Below are 18,887 nucleotides of genomic sequence, written 5' to 3' on the forward strand. Positions count from 1 at the left end.
TTTAATTTGTAACTTGCTAGGCTGACTTGTGGCTTAGTTGGGTATAAGTAGAGGGTCTTGTGGAGTCTTGAGTCATAATGATCTAGTATGGAGAAGATGGAGTAGATAAGAGAAGCGAAGTCGAGCAAAACTAGTAGCTAAGCGTGGCGTGGAGAACAAGAAGGTTGCTTGGTGGGCTTGCGAGCACAAGATTAGATTCTTCTTGGGTCTTATATCAAATTGTGGATCTGGACTAGCTAGGAGTTTTATATTGCAAGATCTTGCACAATTACTATTGTAATTGCTTTGTATTAGGCCATAACCTAGAAGGCCTTACAATCAGGCATGTTGGATGAAAATCTTATGATTCTATTATGAGAATTGGCATTGTTGTGGATCTTAATCTCTATTTTATTGTTTATATTGCATTGTGTGGCTAATTGCTGGGGGCGAGGACATCTCCTTTGGAGATTCGCCTGCCTTGTACTGCATCAGCACCTGTAATCTACCCATTCACCACTCAATTCCTATTTACTGCTCACCAATATCTTTTTCAGTTTACAGCTCAAAACATGTCTGCTTTTACAGCTTGAACCTGTACATCGCTTGTCTTGTCTATTTACCACTTCACTTATTTATCATCACTTTACCGCTCAATATATCTATTCACCTATTGCCTTCACAACTTCCTTTCATCAATCGATATATCTATTTACCGATTGTACATGGCAATTCACTAATTAATTTAACTTCTCATACTTATATTAAATCATCTCACCTATGTGATGGTTTGCTAGCAATGACAACCATACCTTCCAAAATCATCATTAATGACAACATTGCGATTCTTCAATCAACACAGGTGATAGTACATTTTGCATCCGGAATGATTTTGGAGAACCGTTTTATCTTTTGAGCTTGTTTGGCCGACATACTTAACAATTTCATTCTTTGAGGCCAACCAAAAGTTTGCTCGAGTCCTTGCAATGACATGTGGTAGCTACCATGAAGATCTTGGAACTTAAGAAGAATGAATATTCATGGTATGATACTTCATACATTTCCTTTACCCCTCACATGCATTGGAGAATGAGTTTTGGGCCGTTAGTCTTCATTTTATACGTTACATCTTGTTTAGTTGACTTCTTAGTTACTGATTTGCAACATCCTGGCATGGAGTCAGAAGCAGGTGCATTCCGATGCTGGTGCCCTGTAGACATGGGCAGGAAGTGCAACTTGGCCACCTGTGAGCTTCCACAAGCATCCACAAACCCAGCTTAAAAAATGAATAGTATTGTGCAATGTACATTGTTTTTGCAATGTAGAGTATGATGACCTAGGCTGTTGAAACTTGCCGACTTTGATTACAGATTATTCAATCTTGCAACTGCTTATATTCAGACTAGCCCAATGTAAACCAACTACTTAATTTCAAGGGCTTCTCAATTGTATTGCTCAAGTTGGCATTTGTTTATATGTAGACAAGGCCAATGTAAACAACTACCAGAATGGGTACAATGTCTTCTATTTGAGCTGTTCTAGATAAATAAAATATGGTGTTTACTTAAGTTCTTCTAGGTAAGATCTCATTCTGGAAAACCAAAATCAAAAGCAAATAGTTTCCAGAAAATTCAAGTTTACCTTTTGCAATTGTACGCAGGAATTGCACTCCACAAAGCAGGATTCTGCAACATTCTTAATTGCACATCATTCTTATATTGTCTTCATAACATGTGAGCCATGACTGTCAGCTTCATTGCTTTTGGCTAGACCATTTCTATTATGCAATTTTTTAATCTTACAAGTGAAAAAACTTTGTAACGTAGAATCTGGTGACCTAAGTAGTTGAAACTTTTCGATTTTGATTACTCAATCTAGAAACTGCTTCTATGCAGACCAGCCTAATGTAAACAGCTGCTTAGTTACTCGAGGCTGTCAATTTTATTGCTCAACTTAGCAATTGTTAAAGTCTAGACTAGACCAATGTAAACTACTGTCAGATTGAGTACAATATGCCTTCTACTTAAGCTGTTCTAGACAAGTAGAAATATCGTGGAAATGCTCAAGGGTAAAAACACTTTTAAGTACAATATTGTACTTAAGCTGTTCTAGACAACGGAATACAACTGTGAAGTATCATACTATCAAATGATTTAATTTTGTATATTTCTTGCATTTATTTGCATATATATAAATGCATCCAAAACCCCAAGAAAAAAATCCGTGCACCCGATTCTTGCACCCGAATCAGCAACTTAGGTTGACTTAAAGGATGATTTTGGTGTTGAAATGGATATATATTGGCAGATATCCTTCAGACTCTAAGAGTGTGTATATAGAGATATTGTATAAGATCTGAATAAGATATAGGTAGCAATGCATGAGATATTGTGAAGTGTGGCAAACTAACAGAAATGAAATCAGTAACGGATAGATGAACAATGAACTGTAATCAGCATTTTGGGAATGCACTTCTAATGAGTTCAATCAATAACATTCCTTGTTATCAGTTGTTATGTCTCTTGCCCTGAAGAAAGTATAATCTTCAGGGCCTGCAAGTTCTTTTGTATTGTGCTCTTTTGTGTACAACTTCTCTTACAAGGAGCAATGTGCATCCTTGGCAGTGTCAAATCAATCATTGTAATAATTGTTCATCGTATAGTCATTAGTGAATATATTTCTCACCTTGGTTTTCCACACTTTGGGTTTTCCACATAAAAATACTCGTGTTATGTGTTATGCTCTTTCTGTTTCAGTTATTTACTTCAGTTATCTACTTCTGTTTCAGTTATCAACAAGGAGCAATGTGCATCCTTGGCAGTGTCAAATCAATCATTGTAATAATTGTTCATCATATAGTCACTAGTGAATATATTTCTCAACTTGGTTTTCACCACTTTAGGTTTTCCACATAAAAATACTCCTGTTATGTGTCGTGCTCTTTCTGTTTCAGTTATCTACTTTAATGTATGAATTGAATCTGATACCATGTGATTGTAGATTAAATTTATATCAGATTAGATTTCTTTTGATTCAGAACTGTATAATTATTATTCTCTGATTTGATGGATGCAGATTCAGATCTGAATATGAAGGTTTTGATCATTCTCAAATTATAAAGTATATTCAATATTTATAAATACTGAATATTAAAGTCTGATCATACAACTCAAGGCAGGGGCTGAGCATTAGCCGATTTTATACATACATACATATATATGTATGTATGTATGTATGTATGTATGTTAATGGGCGGACATGCCTTGGATGGACATGTCTCTTCACAAACTATGATTAGTTATGCAGATAAACCAATTCTAATTGTTGTCTGTTATTTAGTTTAATTTTAAACAAACCTCTACATAATGTCACCGATCTCCATAGAGAATTAATCAGTCTTCGATCTGATTATATATATATATATATATATATACCTGTAAGCAGATTACATGATCCTGTCTCGATCTGTATGAGTGGATCGATATACTTGGAGAAGATTAATGGATGATATTATGATAATCTGCATCCTAAAATATATATATGTGTATGAATAATATAAGAAAAGTGTATTATGTATGCATGTATGTTATTACACTCTCATCCAATTTATCTGAACGAAGCTATTCAACACTCCCTCTTAGCTAGGGAAGATATAGAATCTAACCAAGTATATATGTTTGTGTGTATCAAAATAGGCTCATCTATTGTAAAATCAAAGGATATAATATGCTCAAGAATATCAAGTCACACGAAATTCTTCTTATATATATCCAAGTTATGGTATGTGCACTAGCATCACGTCTCATAATGTCTACCATAAGAACTAATGGCATATCAACCATGATTTGATCTCATAAAAAACATAATGATCTGCAACAAATATCAAGTCTCGTGATATCTATCAAAATGTCCAAGAGATACTATCATGACATGTCCATGAATATCAAGTCACATGATATCCATCATGATAATGAACTAATCATTGTAAAGTCGTCACCTTAAAATATTAGATACAAGTGTATATTATCCGAAAGATTGTCACCTTCCAATAAAGTACATAGGGGACCCATAAGTCATAGTCACACACATATGACAAAAGAGTTTTACATCGAGTCACCATGGATTCTCCCACGTGGTGTTGTCATGGCGTCACACACATGACATCCACCATGAACAATATCAGAGGGTGGATCCATTCATAAATACTCTCAGAGTGTGGAACAAGGGTTTCACTTTAAGCTTCTCTCTCACAAAGAAGAATCCAATAAAGTACATTTCAAGAAATCATTGACGCTAAAACTCCTTCCTAGCAAGGGCTTCATTCTTCACAACTCCAAGCTTGTCTCCAAATGTACAAACTTCGGTTTGGTATGAGAATATCAGCTGTTCATTCTATAGTAACTTGTCTAAAAACCATCTCCATGGTCTACACTCTCTGAATCACTCTGATCAAAGATCCACTTGGCAGATCTTCTAGCAACTCTCTTTGTTATGATCGCGACATTATTCATAGGAGTAGTTTCTCGTACACAAATGCACTTGTCTGATTTCATAGTAACATGAGTGAATGTGGTAAGCTGTGGATTTATCCCCAGGCTTAGTGATACCAAAGATTCATGAAAATGTGGCTTCTATCTGAAGCTCCAAGTACATGCATAAACCTCTTGACCTCCTCATCCAAGGTTTTCTCTAATAGATTATCAGAATCCCTCTAAATTTGATGTCCATCTTCAATTCAGCTTCATAAATTGAAGTATCAAGTTTTCTTTCCTTTGAAAGCAATTTCTTATGCTTCTTGGTCCATCCTCTTGTAGTCAAAGGACATTGCCCTCTAGACGATTTCGAGTGTCATGACACCATCACAAGCTTGGACTGATAGCTCCCCATATAATGGTTATTTTGAGTCTACTTCGAGATAATTGTTAACCATCTAGAAAATTTAATGACCAAGTGTATAGGTCTGCAAGAATGGCTTAGTCTTTGGACACAATTTTAGTAGTTGCTTTATTTATCCATCTTGCATCTTCCAGCATCTCTGGAATCATCACATCCTACTTTATTTGAAGCACTATGTCAAGTAAGATTCATATTTACTCATGTCAAGGAGACTACAAATAAAGGCTTTCCAATGAATGGTTCATAAGGCACAACACTAGGTGAAGGTTTTGCAAATGGGGTTACAAGCTTTGGGTTTAACCATGGAGGAAACTCCATAGTTAAGCGCACTCAGGCTGGAGTAGTACTGGGATGGGTGACCTCCCGGGAAGTCCCGATGCTTCACCCCTGTGAGCATCACCTAGATCCAATGAGTGCTAAGTGTTCCATTTATTCTCATGAGAAATGGATTCATGTTGAATCACTACTCATGAAACATGGGTCAATGAGTTTGACTCAAAATCACACAGTTAAATCTTGATAGCAATATCACAATTTGACTTGCTGTGGAAATTATCTCCTACTTATCAATTGATGAGCTTAGGGGGCTTTCCAATGAATGGTTCATAAGGCACAACACTTGGTGAAGGAAACTCCGTAGTTAAGCGCGCTCAAGCTGGAGTAGTACTGGGATGGGTGACCTCCCGGGAAGTCCCGGTGCTTCACCCCTGTGAGCATCACCTAGATCCAATGAGTGCTAAGTGTTCCATTTATTCTCATGACAGATGGATTCATGTTGAATCACTACTCATGAAACATGGGTCAATGAGTTTGACTCAAAATCACATAGTTAAATCCTGATAGCAATATCACAATTTGACTTGCTGTGGAAATTATCTCCTACTTATCAATTGATGAGCTTAAGGGGCTTTCCAATGAATGGTTCATAAGGCACAACACTTGGTGAAGGTTTTGCAAATGGGGTTGCAAGCTTTGGGTTTAACCATGGAGGAAACTCCGTAGTTAAGCGTGCTCAGGCTGGAGTAGTACTAGGATGGGTGAACTCCTAGGAAGTCTCAGTGCTTCACCCCTATGAGCATCACCTAGATCCAATGAGTGCTAAGTGTTCCATTTATTCTCATGACAGATGGATTCATGTTGAATCACTACTCATGAAACATGGGTCAATGAGTTTGACTCAAAATCACACAGTTAAATCCTAATAGCAATATCACAATTTGACTTGCTGTGGAAATTATCTCCTACTTATCAATTGATGAGCTTAAGGGGCTTTCCAATGAATGGTTCATAAAGCACAATACTTGGTGAAGGTTTTGCAAATGGGGTTGCAAGCTTTGGGTTTAACCATTGAGGAAACTCTATAGTTAAGCGTGCTCAGGCTAGAGTAGCACTGGGATGGGTGACCTCCCGGGAAGTCCCGGTGCTTCACCCCTGTGAGCATCACCTAGATCCAATGAGTGCTAAGTGTTCCATTTATTCTCATGAGAGATGGATTCATGTTGAATCACTACTCATGAAACATGGGTCAATGAGTTTGACTCAAAATCACACAGTTAAATCCTAATAGCAATATCACAATTTGACTTGCTGTGGAAATTATCTCCTACTTATCAATTGATGAGCTTAAGGGGCTTTCCAATGAATGGTTCATAAGGCACAATACTTGGTGAAGGTTTTGCAAATGGGGTTGCAAGCTTTGGGTTTAACCATTGAGGAAACTCTATAGTTAAGCGTGCTCAGGCTAGAGTAGTACTGGGATGGGTGACCTCCCGGGAAGTCCCGGTGCTTCACCCCTGTGAGCATCACCTAGATCCAATGAGTGCTAAGTGTTCCATTTATTCTCATGAGAGATGGATTCATGTTGAATCACTACTCATGAAACATGGGTCAATGAGTTTGACTCAAAATCACACAGTTAAATCCTGATAGCAATATCACAAATCAACAAAATGGTTTCATCAATACCCAACAGGCTGAGATCGGGATGTTTCATAGATTTCACTCAATTACAAGCACCGCAAGTGTCACAACCATGTATTGCATATCTACTATCTGCTCTCCTTGATTGCTGCAGTTTTCTTGTCACTAGAGAAGTCATCTAGACATGATCTTCTCCCTCTGAACCAATAATCAAGTTCCTTGGAAGTCAATTGAAAAAAGCCCTCTAGCTACTCCCTTTGAAGCAAGGATAAGTCAGAAGCAGCTACCAGTGTAACATTCTCCTCCATCTCTTCTATTCTTCTAGTGTTTCTTCAGCCAGATTAGATGAAGTTGGATTCTTTGCATTTCCACCCATCCCACTAACAAGCAACCATTCCTAGTGACAAGGCCAGATCTTTGCACAAGTCCATTGTCTTCTCGAACAGGCTCCTCAGGATGATTGAACTTTTGATCTGTATATGGAATATCTTTTAATTTTCTAGTTACTGGGGCCCTGCTTGATGAATTTATGTCCTTCTGTCAGCAACTAACACAGGCCATCAGCACAACCCATATCATGCCACTTGCACTTACCTCCATATGCCAAGAAGACTGCCTTTCCTTCCAGCAACATTGAAATAAAAATGACTATCAATTGATGACATATTCTGCTCATTCAGAACTATGCTTTTCTCAAACGGGGAAGAGGTTGGAAAGTGCCACTGTTGTAATGTCCCTCTCTAATCATATCTTAGCATTAAAGGATAATATACTTGAATTTTGTTCCCATGATGGGATACAATATTTGATGCTACAGATTACGTTCACTTACTATCTCATATGTATATTTTTAATGTCTAAAATGATATCGAGGGACTGCAAGTTCTCTTTAATGTGCAATTACTTTGAACACCAAGTTGTGATTGTGACGTTTGCCCAATAGGATTATTGAAATATGCATTGCAATGGCATTTAAGTTTATCTGATGGATCCAAGATTTTTAAGAGGTTATAGAACCTGACATAGAAGCATAGTTTTTGTGGCAGCAAAGGATTAACAAAAGCAACCTATTGGCAGTATTTTGCACATTCACATATAACTAGAACAAATAACACACTGTCAGAAGTCTCACAGAATATACTAGAATAATGTGAACTTCATGATATTATTGTGCCAATAATATCACTGCATCTCATTTATTGCGTCAATGGTTATTGCGTCAATGTTCTAAGAATGCTGCAGCTTCACTAGGCAATTTATTAGAGCCAAATAGTTAATCCAAATGAACATGACACTATAAGTGCTTGCAATGGAATACAATCCATCTTATCATAATGTTTATTCTTTCTTGTAAAACATTTATACAGTAGCAGTCATAAAATTCACAAGCGACAATATTATGTCAATGCTATCGCTGCATAATGAATATCAGTATCACTATTATGTATTTGCTATTATGTCTATCAAGAATAAATTGAGAAGAATTCTGACAAGCTGAAATTCATTTTAGGAATTGTGAAACAAACTACTCAAAGAAGCAAAGTTTTAGATAGGATATTACTCCAGATTCCATACCTTGAATATTCTTGTAGAAGGTGAAGAAATATCTCTGCCTCAATATCCTCTGTTGATAATTTTGTTGAGCATGGAACTTTCAGTTTTTTCCTCACTTTAAGTAACACATTTCGATAAGATGGCCTACGACCACTGTCAGGAATTCCCACAAGAAAGTCTTGGACTAAAAGCTACCAAAAGAACCAAATGAATAACATCTTGGACTGCTAACTACACACTCAATTCAAGTTAATAGTTTCTTTCCAAATCATAAATTGTGCTCCTTACCATTGCCACTATTTGAAGTCTAAACATACAGCAAAGTAAAGAATGATTCACAACATAACCTTCAAAGCTAGAGTTTCAAGTATGATTTGATATAAAATTGGCACAAGATAACTTAGATCATGACAAAAACCAAGCAAGTCAAATTTTAGCCCTCATTTTTTATAGTATACTGTGAAGTCTTCAAAATTATTTCACGTAACTCTTGAGGGACAACCCCCACCCTTACGTTAGTGTGTCTTTGGCATCTGCTGCCAAGAACAAAAACCGAGACTCGAGGCATTCCATCAATGCTTGTCTTGCTTCTGGATCACCTGCTTGTAATAATAATGCATCCTGAGGATGATCATTGTATGTGATGGACTTCAACCATGGGCTTAAAATGCTGCCAACCACAAACTTAATGTGAGACATCATTTTCCACGATAGTTAAAAGATAACAATTACATAAATACAATGAAACTAGAAATACAATTTATAGTTAAGCAGTATGTACATTTATGACTGCTTACCAGTAGCAGCAGGGAAAATATGGAGAACTTTATCAACATTGTGAACAATGACAAATATGAGATGGCTCTGAAATTTATTGTATGTAAATAAGAACTTACTGGCCCAAGATGGTTTAATTGTATTAAATTGTATGACGATAAAAGAATGTGTGTTCATATGATGAGAGGCTAGATTTCAGAAATGTGTGCATTGAATAAATGAAAGAGGTGCCTTCCCCTATTATATTTTCAGTAATTAGAAAATTGAGTTTAGATAGAATTTTGGCTCTACAGGATCCAAATGGAATTCTCACATAGGATTAACATCAACACATTTCTTTCAAGATCATTTTCAGAATATTTTCACTTTATGGACTAATTCTAGGTTGAATATTATGAGTTTCTCTTTCTAGGGTGTCATTTCCCCCATTTGAAACGCTAATATTGATCCTTTTTTACAAATCATGGGAACTAAATACTCCAATTTTGTGAAGCCTCTTGAGAAACAAAATAACAAGAACCCTTTCAGAAATAAAGACATCTGCAACTATTTCTTCTTTTGCAAGTAAGATTATTACCTTCTGAATATTATAAGTTTGTCTCAACACTTCTGTGGTTGAAACTTTATTGAGAATTTATTAATCTGTCTTCTGTGAATAAAAAGTTAGGCAGTGATAGGAGGATTATTTACATATCTTGGAAGTCAATTGATAATATCTGTGGCAGGGTGTTTAAATACTTTATTAATATCGATAGGATTATATAAATTGGGACTGAATCCTAGTTTTGTATGCTTGTAATTAAAGGTCGGCACTACTCCAAGTATCGAGTCGTAGTCAAAGGAATCAATAAACATATTTAGTCAATTCTGAAGAAATAGAATCTGTCTTATGATGTCCAAACATTTGACAGTATTTAGAGATACTAGAAGGGAGGAACTAGAAAGTGATGCAGGAGCATCTTGGGTTTCTTTGCAATCTTGTATCTTTGTAGCTTGGCAGTGTGCTGGGTTACCTTTGGGTTTGGTCTGCTTGGTAGCTATTTAGCATGCTTGGTGGATTGTTTAGTTACCAAGTTGTTCAGTTGTCATTTTCACCAGGGTGGTTAGTTGTCGGTGTCACCGAGTTGGCTCGGTGTCTTCTGTTCATGGTTGTTGTTCGGTTCCTTGTTTCACCGAGTGCTTTTGTGTTGGCTTTTTCTTTCTAGGCCGACTGTGCATGTAATTTAGGTCATCATTAAATAAAGGGATCTATCATTTGGAAGTGTGTGGACCTATTTTGGGTCGTTGCTTTCTCCTATGTTGGAACTAGAAGGTTCTTCAAATTGTTTCATTAGTATAAATAAGGAGTCATGTTGTAGGTTTAGAGGCAATTCTTAGAAGATAGAAGGGTTAGAGTTTAGAATCTAGGGATCATGGATCTCGCATGTATGAAGAAGGTTCTATAAAGATTTCATTTTGTTTTGGCCATAACTAGGAAGGCCTCACACCCCAACATGTATCAAGAATTTCAATGGGTATGTGAATCAGATCTGCATTGTGTTCTCTCCTTCCCTGCATTTGGTCCTTTGATGTGTTCAGCAGGGTCTTGCCTGTGTCGGGTGGTATCTGAGCCTAGTTTGGATCTAGGTCTTGCAGGTTCCTTCTTGTAAACCCTCGTTGACTAATTTGTTGTCGAGTGGCAGATTGCGATTTGGCATGCAACTATAGAGGGTTTCAAGATGGTTCGAGGTCAGAGGGATGTAGATCCAGGATTGGCAGATATACTAAGGCAGATTGCTGCTAGGTTATATGTTGTTGAGAGAGCCTAGCGTTGAGGAAGACATCTGGATGATGTTAGTGATGAGGACGTTGAAGTACACGAGGAGGTTGCACCTGCACCCTTGATAGATCAGGGGGAAGAAAGATTGTTGAAGGCATTGATGAGTTTAAAATCTACACCGCAATTTAACCCTCCCCAGTATAGTGGAAAATTAGATTCAAACGAGTTGATGGATTGGATCACTGAGATGGAAAAGTATTATAAGTATGAAAGCATAGCAGATGAGAAGAAGGTGAAAATTGCAAGCACAAAGCTGAAAGGTCATGCATCCTTCTGGTGGGAGCACTTACAACAAGATAGACAGAAAAGAGGTAAAAAAAAAATCAAGGTATGGGATAAGATGGTGAACAAGTTGAAAGGAAAGTTTCTTCCTTGTGATTGCAGACCAACATTGTTACATCCCAAATTTTGACCTAATTTAAATTTATTTATAGCCATTGAATTGAATGGATTTTCTTTCATAATTATGTGAAAATGGTACTTAAATATATCTGTTGTATTCATTAATTTGTTGAACTGTTTAATGATGATGGTCGTTATCCATTGTTTGTCATATGATGATGATAGAAGTTAGCAGTTGCTTGGTTTCGAAATTATGGTTAATGTTACATCTCAACTTTTTACCTAACTTGAAATATAGCCGTTGAGGTTTCCATGAAGTCAGTTGGCAATTTAATTTGTTATAATCTGACGAAATGGTAAGATAGTTAGTCATTATGATTTCAAGTGAAGATAACATGTTAGTTGATCGTTAATCACAAATTCATGAAATTAAAAAGATGGTTAACAGTTGTGATTATTTAAAATGATAATATAATTTAATGGTGGAGAATTTCCTTGCAGGGAGCATGTCAGTGGGGTGGAAGCATTGTCAAAAAAGTATTAGGCAAGAGCATCACCATCACTGGGTTGATGGGTAGAGGATCTAACGACTTGAAACAGGATACATCTGTGGAACCGCATGAGTTATTTAAATAATTAATTTAATTAAAATAATTGAGTTAAAATATAAAACATATCTCAAAGGATTTTAATTTATCTTTCATCATATTATTTTAATAATAATTTATAATTCGTGCATATAATATAAAAATGATTTGGTATCATTATAATTTAATAATTAATAAAGTGACGTTCTCATGTAAATATAAATATAAGATTATAATAATGTTTGAATTATTATAATTTTCCAATTCTATTCTCTTCTTTTTATTTTTCTTGCTTTTAACCAATTAATATTTGGCATGATTAATCGAATTTATGTTTTTGAATTTGTATAGACCTCTTGGAATTCGAATGGTCTTATTGTCTTTCCAACTTCTCTTCCAACCTTTTTATTTTCTCTCTTTATTTTTCTCCTTTTTCAATTTGAATTCATGAGGTATTCGAATGGCTTCTTGTAACTGAAGGAAGCCGTAGAGTTAGGCTCATTTCTATTTCTTACACTCTCATAATCGTATCACGCATTCTTTTTCTTCTCGGCCTTCAAACTCATTGCTATCGGTAACCCAAACAACTGAGCTCAAACTTTGAATTATTTTACTGCCCAAACCTTTCCTCAGCACACCTTGCCATGGGTCTCAGATTGTGAACTGAAGCCTTTCCCAAGCGCAAGCCATTTCAGAATTGTTTAAAGGGGTCACCTAAGGTACCTGCCGCATCTTTGTTTTCAGCTTTATTTTGCTATGCTCGATGCATAACAAACAAAATATATATATATTCCATACACCGCAGGTTCCTCTATTTTCTTTTCCATGTTATAACAACAGCAGTATGGTATTAGTGATACCGAGTCCATGGCATGGTGCCTGTTATTTCATTTGAATGCATAGGATAATAAGTAGATATAGTATGCAACATAATCTTTGCCCTAGAAGTTTGTCCATTATGTAAAACATAAATCATCTCAGTTAGATCCAAATACATCCAGTCACATCTCATAATGGTGAACAAAATATCTTGAACACCAATGAATATCTCAAGTCACGTAAGATATGCTAAGACCAACAAGAACGTATTGAATCCATTACTTCCTTTTTGATATGCCAGTCGGTGCTCAATTGTATTCATCTTTCCATGTTACAAATTAACACTGTTGCATGTTATACACAGTCTGAAAAGAATATGCTGATAGATGTTTTAATATAGCTTCTTAGTTTGCAGATAGATATTTAACATAGCTTCTTAGACGGAATCGATAGAGTCTAATAATCATGTCACCTGCTGATCATTAATTAAAAGATTTTCACAGCCATGGATAAGGAAGATGGAATAATAATGATAGCCATTAATTAAAGATCCTACCCGATTTTATTTCTAATCTTTCTTTTATTCATCATACTGAAATGTAAATATTATCATGCAGTCCAAACACCAAGGAATTCATCGGCAATGATGCCATCAATGGTGAAGCGGTGGAGTTAAAGAGAAATCAATTATGATTAATTAATTAATTAAACATCAATTCTGAAATCTTTAAGAACATAATCATGTGATCACAGATTGTGAAATGTTGGATGCATGTGATCCTTTTATATAAATTGACAGAACTGGTGGTTCTGAGAATTCCGAACACCTGGGATTCACCCGGCTGTGTAGCCAAGAAGATGGGTGACGAAGAGAGAGATAGGAATCATCAATAACGAATCAATACCAATTATGACAGAACAACGTTCACCATTTTTAATATGAATTAATTAATAACTCATGCTTAAATAGTGATCTCCTGCTGCCAGGTTGCATGTTAAAATACCAAGAAGCCCAGTGGATGGCAAGATGACCCCTGTCTATTCCGGGTAGGGAGGGCCTTTCTCGTTATAGATCGTGTGGGGATAAGATTTGGTCCGAGGTTGGGTGGTTAAGCCCCTAACAATGTTTCACCTCTCTCCAAGATGTCAGTCAAGTGTCAGACAGAGATAAGCTATACATTCAATTGTTTATCAGAAACAGGTATTATCACTTTTATTTATGAGGAGGTAAGATTAGATTGAGATAATTTATTGTTACCAAAGATAGATTCATGGATTGTTTTTCAATTATATGAATATTGAATATAAGTATATTTCTAATCTTGAGTTACTGTCACAGTTAAGCAATCGAAAGGAAAGGAACTTGAAGCCCTAAATTGATGGAGTGATGACTGGAACCCTAAGTGATACAGTAGGCTCAAAAGCCCTAATTGAATCAGTGGTATCGAAAGCCCTAATTGAATCAGTGGTATTGGAAGCCCTAATTGAATCCGTTGTAGCAGAAGCCCTAATTGAATTAGTGGTATTGGAAGCCTAATTGAATCCGTCATAGCGGAAGCCCTAATTGAATTAGTGGTATCAAAAACCCTAAATTGAATCGATGGTAAATGATGCCCTAATTATTACAGTGGTATATGATCCCCTAATTTTAAATATAGTGGTATTTAATTGTGATCATCATTTGATTTTGATATAGCGGTTTTTAGATGATAGTTGTCATGTGTAATTGTTATAGTGTATTTGTGGACTAACTCGAGTAGTTGCAGAAGCATCCCTAGTTTGACTTCGACCTCAATTTTCCGAGGTATGTGGTTTTCAATTTCTGTAGTAATATCATTTGATGGTACTTCAAGTTTTTAGTTAAGAAATTTTGTCTAATTGTTTTTAACAATAAATCTTATTCACATGAACATGAATGATATAATTGTCTTCCTATGAAATGAAGTATTAATTATATTCTTTGAGTTGTTAGATGTTAATTAAGACCGGGAAAACCGGATGTTACAAGTTCAGACCATTGTTCTGGCTATTACTATCTATCGACATGACTGGGACATGGAGGCTGCCCAAGCCATAATTTGAGTTAGTCGATAACATAGGATATCATGTGTCGTAAACCAAGGCAATGGATGCATCATCATGATTTTATTCCACTAAGTTGAGTCAGCATCTCAAAATATTTTTTGATTAGCTGCCATGGTTTGTTCTGGAATTGTTAAATCAAAGCGTACAGAGGAAGCCATCAAATGTCAAAGGAAATCATTTCCAAGAGCATTCGAACATTTCAAGGTGCACTCTAAACATTGTAGAATATTTTTCTATTTAAAATTGAATTTTAATAGGGATATTACATTATTCATTTCAGAGTATGTGTTAAAGAATTAAAACTGGTTCTATAAACCATTAATTCTGAGATAAACCTGGACTAAGTGACATAAACAGAAAATTCTCATGGTTTGATAATGACTCATAACCCCTTGATAAATTATCTGTAAACTTTGGCTAGACAATGGGAGGAGACCTTACAATGTACACATTGAGAGGGAATCCTACAAAAAGTAGTTAAACCTAAACTTCAGAGGGAGCAGATAGGAAACTTGTAAACTCTTCACTAAGGGAGCAGATCACATTAAGTGTCATGGACCCCTGTTACTTCAATTTGGTTTGACTTAAAAAAAACAGTCACAGATAAATTGAGAACTTGCATACGTGGATTGAATCCACCTTAGAGTAGCAGGAATTAAGAGGCAGTATATTGTTCCTTATAACCCACAGCAAAATGGAGTAGCAGAAAGGAAGAATAGAACAATTATAGAAGCAGCAAGAGCTATGATACTCGATCAGACTTTAGAGTATTATCTTTGGGAAAAAGCCTCCTGTACTGTTGTCTATATTCAAAACAGAAGTCCTCACTCCTACCTTAAAGATAAAACTCTTGAAGAAGTCTTTTCTTAGGTTAAACCAAATATAAGACATCTTAGGATATTTATGTGCCCTGTATTCATACATGTTCTAAAATAAAAGAGGACTAAGTAAGAACCCTCTGGGAGGAAACGTATTTTTGTTGGGTACAATAAAACTTCTAAAGCATATAGAGTTTGCATACCTAGTCAAAAAAACATTGAACTTAGTAGGGATGTAATATTTGAAAAAGATTTAGCATTCAAAAGAGCCCTAAGTTCTGAAGATCCTACACATATACCTAGTTCTTGTTGTGAGGTTTTCACATCATCACCCCAAAACTTTGGGGACCCCCCTTTTTCGAGCAAGCCTTGGCAATTTTCGCTAGTGTTGGGGATTTTTCGTTTGCCTTAGCAAAATTTGGAGTTGTCCAAAGATTTTCGAATTGGTAATTTTACACCTTGGATGCCTTTGGGCCAAGAGGGGATTTGGTTTGTTTTCACCCGATGCGAAACTAGATTTTCCAGAAAATGCAATTTTGTCCTTAGGCCAAACAGGTTTCAAGAGCAACATTTATTCGATGATTAAAATAATATCTGGTAGGATAAATTTGCAAATTTTGGGACTTAGATGGATTTTGAAAATTTGATATAATTGTATAATCTTGAGCATTTTCAAAATGAATTTTAGATTTGGTCGTTTTGGAAAATCTTGAAAAAAATTTGGTGAAAAGAAATTTTGATAGTGAAATTAAATTTAGAATTTGAATTTTGATTGCCAGCAAAAAGATTTATTTTTGTTAAAAAATCGAAAGTGTATTGCAAAGTTAAAATTGAATTAAATTGCAAAATCTCATTAATTTGGTTGAAATTTTACCTAGAGAATTTTAGAAATGTTAAAGGAAATTGGTAATTTGGAATTGAAAATTGATTTTGGCTTGCTAGATTTAATTTTAATGATATTTTAATTGCCAAAATGTTGCTAAATGAAAATTTTGACATCTCCTAAGCTTACCTTATTTTTATTTTGCAATTCTAAGTCAAACTAGCAATTAGAGGGGCCAATTTCACTATAGGGCTTAGTTATTTTCATGTTTTATTTAAAACTCGGCCATCTTTGGGAGTTTTAACTTAAATTTTGTTTCCCTCCAGGCAGGTCGGCCCACTCTAGAGATCAACAAGAGGATATAAGAAGGGGCTTCCCCCCTCTTATTTCTCATTCATTCTCACCTTCTTTTGCTAGAGGTTGAGAGATTTTCTTCCAAAGGGACGAATTTGTCCTTGGCAACAATTTTTGGATTCTGATTTTTTCTCCTTGGTTGGGCGATTTCTGCCCTAAGGCGATTTTGTGTGGAGAAGGTCTAATTTTTTTGCAAGATTGGCAACGATTTTGAGGTCTAATTTTCCTCCAAAGGCAACACTTTTTTTCTTCCAACTATGGCAATTTTATATGGTGGAGAGGTAAGGCGATTTGAGATCTGATTTTTGGCAAGTGTGGGCGATTTTGCAAGGTAGAAATTCTGATTTGGAGCAAACTTTTCTACCCTAGGGCAGCGCTTTTCCTTCAAGTTGGACGATTTTGGCAAGGAGGTCGAAATTTGAAGAAAGGAGCAAATTTTTGCAAGTAATTCATTTGTTAGGGCATCACATTTTGAAGGAGGATTGAAATTTCTGAACTTGAAAGGGCCCGATTATTGGTAGAAGGCAGATTTAAGGTAAGATTCTCATTCATTTATAGAGGTGAAGTTTGGTTTTAAAGGCAGATTTTATTCCTTGTTCTTGTTTGATTCGTTTCCTTTATCTTCTTGTACTATTCATCCACCACTTCATCATTTCCATTAATAGGTTGAAGTTGGGAGATATAAGTGTAGATTTAATGATAGGATTTGGAGAGGCAGAAATGAGCTAGACCAACCTAGGATTGAAGTTGGGAGATATAAATGTAGTCCATCCTAAGGTCACGAAGAGGCAAAAATAAGTGGTAGTCCCACCCTTAGAATTAAAGTTTGGAGATTGATAAGTGTAAAGATAGGATTTGGAGAGGCAAAAATAAGCTGGATTCCATCAATAGAAAGAAGTTTGGAGATTGATAAGTGTAGTCCATATCATTTAGAATGAAGAAGCAAAAACAAGTGTTTAAGATGGTAGATATTAGTGCAAGCAAGAACCCAAAGGGAACAAATACCAAAAAAGACAAGGAAGACATGATGCCTAAGACCACCTTCTCAAAAGTGAGGCGAATAAGTGATACCAATGTCGACACGGTGAACATGGTACAGTTGAAGGATAGACTGAAGGAAGGACAATCCCCATGGCAAAGAAGATCTACAAGAGCAGAATTGTACACATGGCGACTTTTCCCCCTACCTTGCCTTGTCTGGAATTGGTAATGGAGTGTGCATCCCGATTTGATATTGTGACCAAGTCCATATTTTTTTGATGAGGGGAAGAGAGTGTTATCTAACATCAGCAGACAAGTGGTCGAAGAAGTATTTAATATTCCCCAGCATAAAGGCATGACAGTAGTAATGATGGATCAAGCGGCCAAATTCTTTCAGGATAATCAGGAGGCCTACTTCATACATCTAAAGTAGAATTGGTTACACAAACGCAAGAAGGGAGTTACCAAGTCGTTAAAGCTAACCTGGTCGAATTTTGAATTGGAGTATGGTGACCTTATTGTGCTTCTCAGTAGAATCATGGGCGTGGCTCAAGGTATGCAATTCGAGAATTAGATGTACTATTTTATTGATGAAATTGAAAATGGAAATAGAAAATTTGATTGGGCTAGAATTATAAGTGAAAATTTAGAGTTGCAACTTAGGACAGTGCAAAATCAAAAGCAATTCTACATGGGGTCCTATCTTTTTTATTTGATTGCGAGACTATATGAAAATCCTGGACTTAAGACCTTAGGAGTGATTGGCAATGGGCTGGGGCAATGTTTGGTGCATGAGTGTTATCCACAGCTTCATTTGCACAACATCAAAGATTATAAGATGCTTTATGACGCCTTTTCCATGAAGACAGTAAGTATATTACAAGAGACACTTGCTAGGAGGCTCTCATTGGAAGCAGAAGCAAAAGTTAAGAAGTATGGGAGTTGGTCATCTAATTTTCGCAATTCACATATATCAAAGTAGCAAGAAGTACAGTTTGTCCCCAGAGACTTCTAAGGTACCCACCCGACAAGATAGTTTTGATGGAGTTGGCTAGGCAACCTGAGCATTATGACAAGATGATGAAACTTAATGGTGAGACAGGGATTAACTTCTCATTTGGAATAGGCAATGA

General features: G+C 36.1%; 1 protein-coding gene across 4 annotated transcripts in view; it reads right to left on the reverse strand.

The window, feature by feature from the left end:
* Nucleotides 1–18,887, reverse strand: part of LOC149574896 (uncharacterized) — a 132,042-nt gene that overhangs the window by 54,401 nt on the left and 58,754 nt on the right. For all 4 annotated transcript variants that reach the window (XR_016360104.1, XM_089814746.1, XM_089814745.1 and 1 more), the window contains exons 4-5: nucleotides 8,864–9,019; nucleotides 8,371–8,502 (exon numbers count right to left, since the gene is read on the reverse strand). Coding sequence is in view for 3 of the 4 variants with exons in the window: in XM_089814746.1 (XP_089670872.1) it covers nucleotides 8,371–8,502; nucleotides 8,864–9,019 (288 nt within the window). In the remaining variant the exon portion in view is untranslated. The remainder of the gene's footprint in view (nucleotides 1–8,370; nucleotides 8,503–8,863; nucleotides 9,020–18,887) is intronic.

Source organism: Cupressus sempervirens, chromosome 2, assembly GCF_028749045.1.
Source record: "Cupressus sempervirens isolate cs-2001-9-10 chromosome 2, ASM2874904v1, whole genome shotgun sequence".
Taxonomy (NCBI): domain Eukaryota; kingdom Viridiplantae; phylum Streptophyta; class Pinopsida; order Cupressales; family Cupressaceae; genus Cupressus; species Cupressus sempervirens.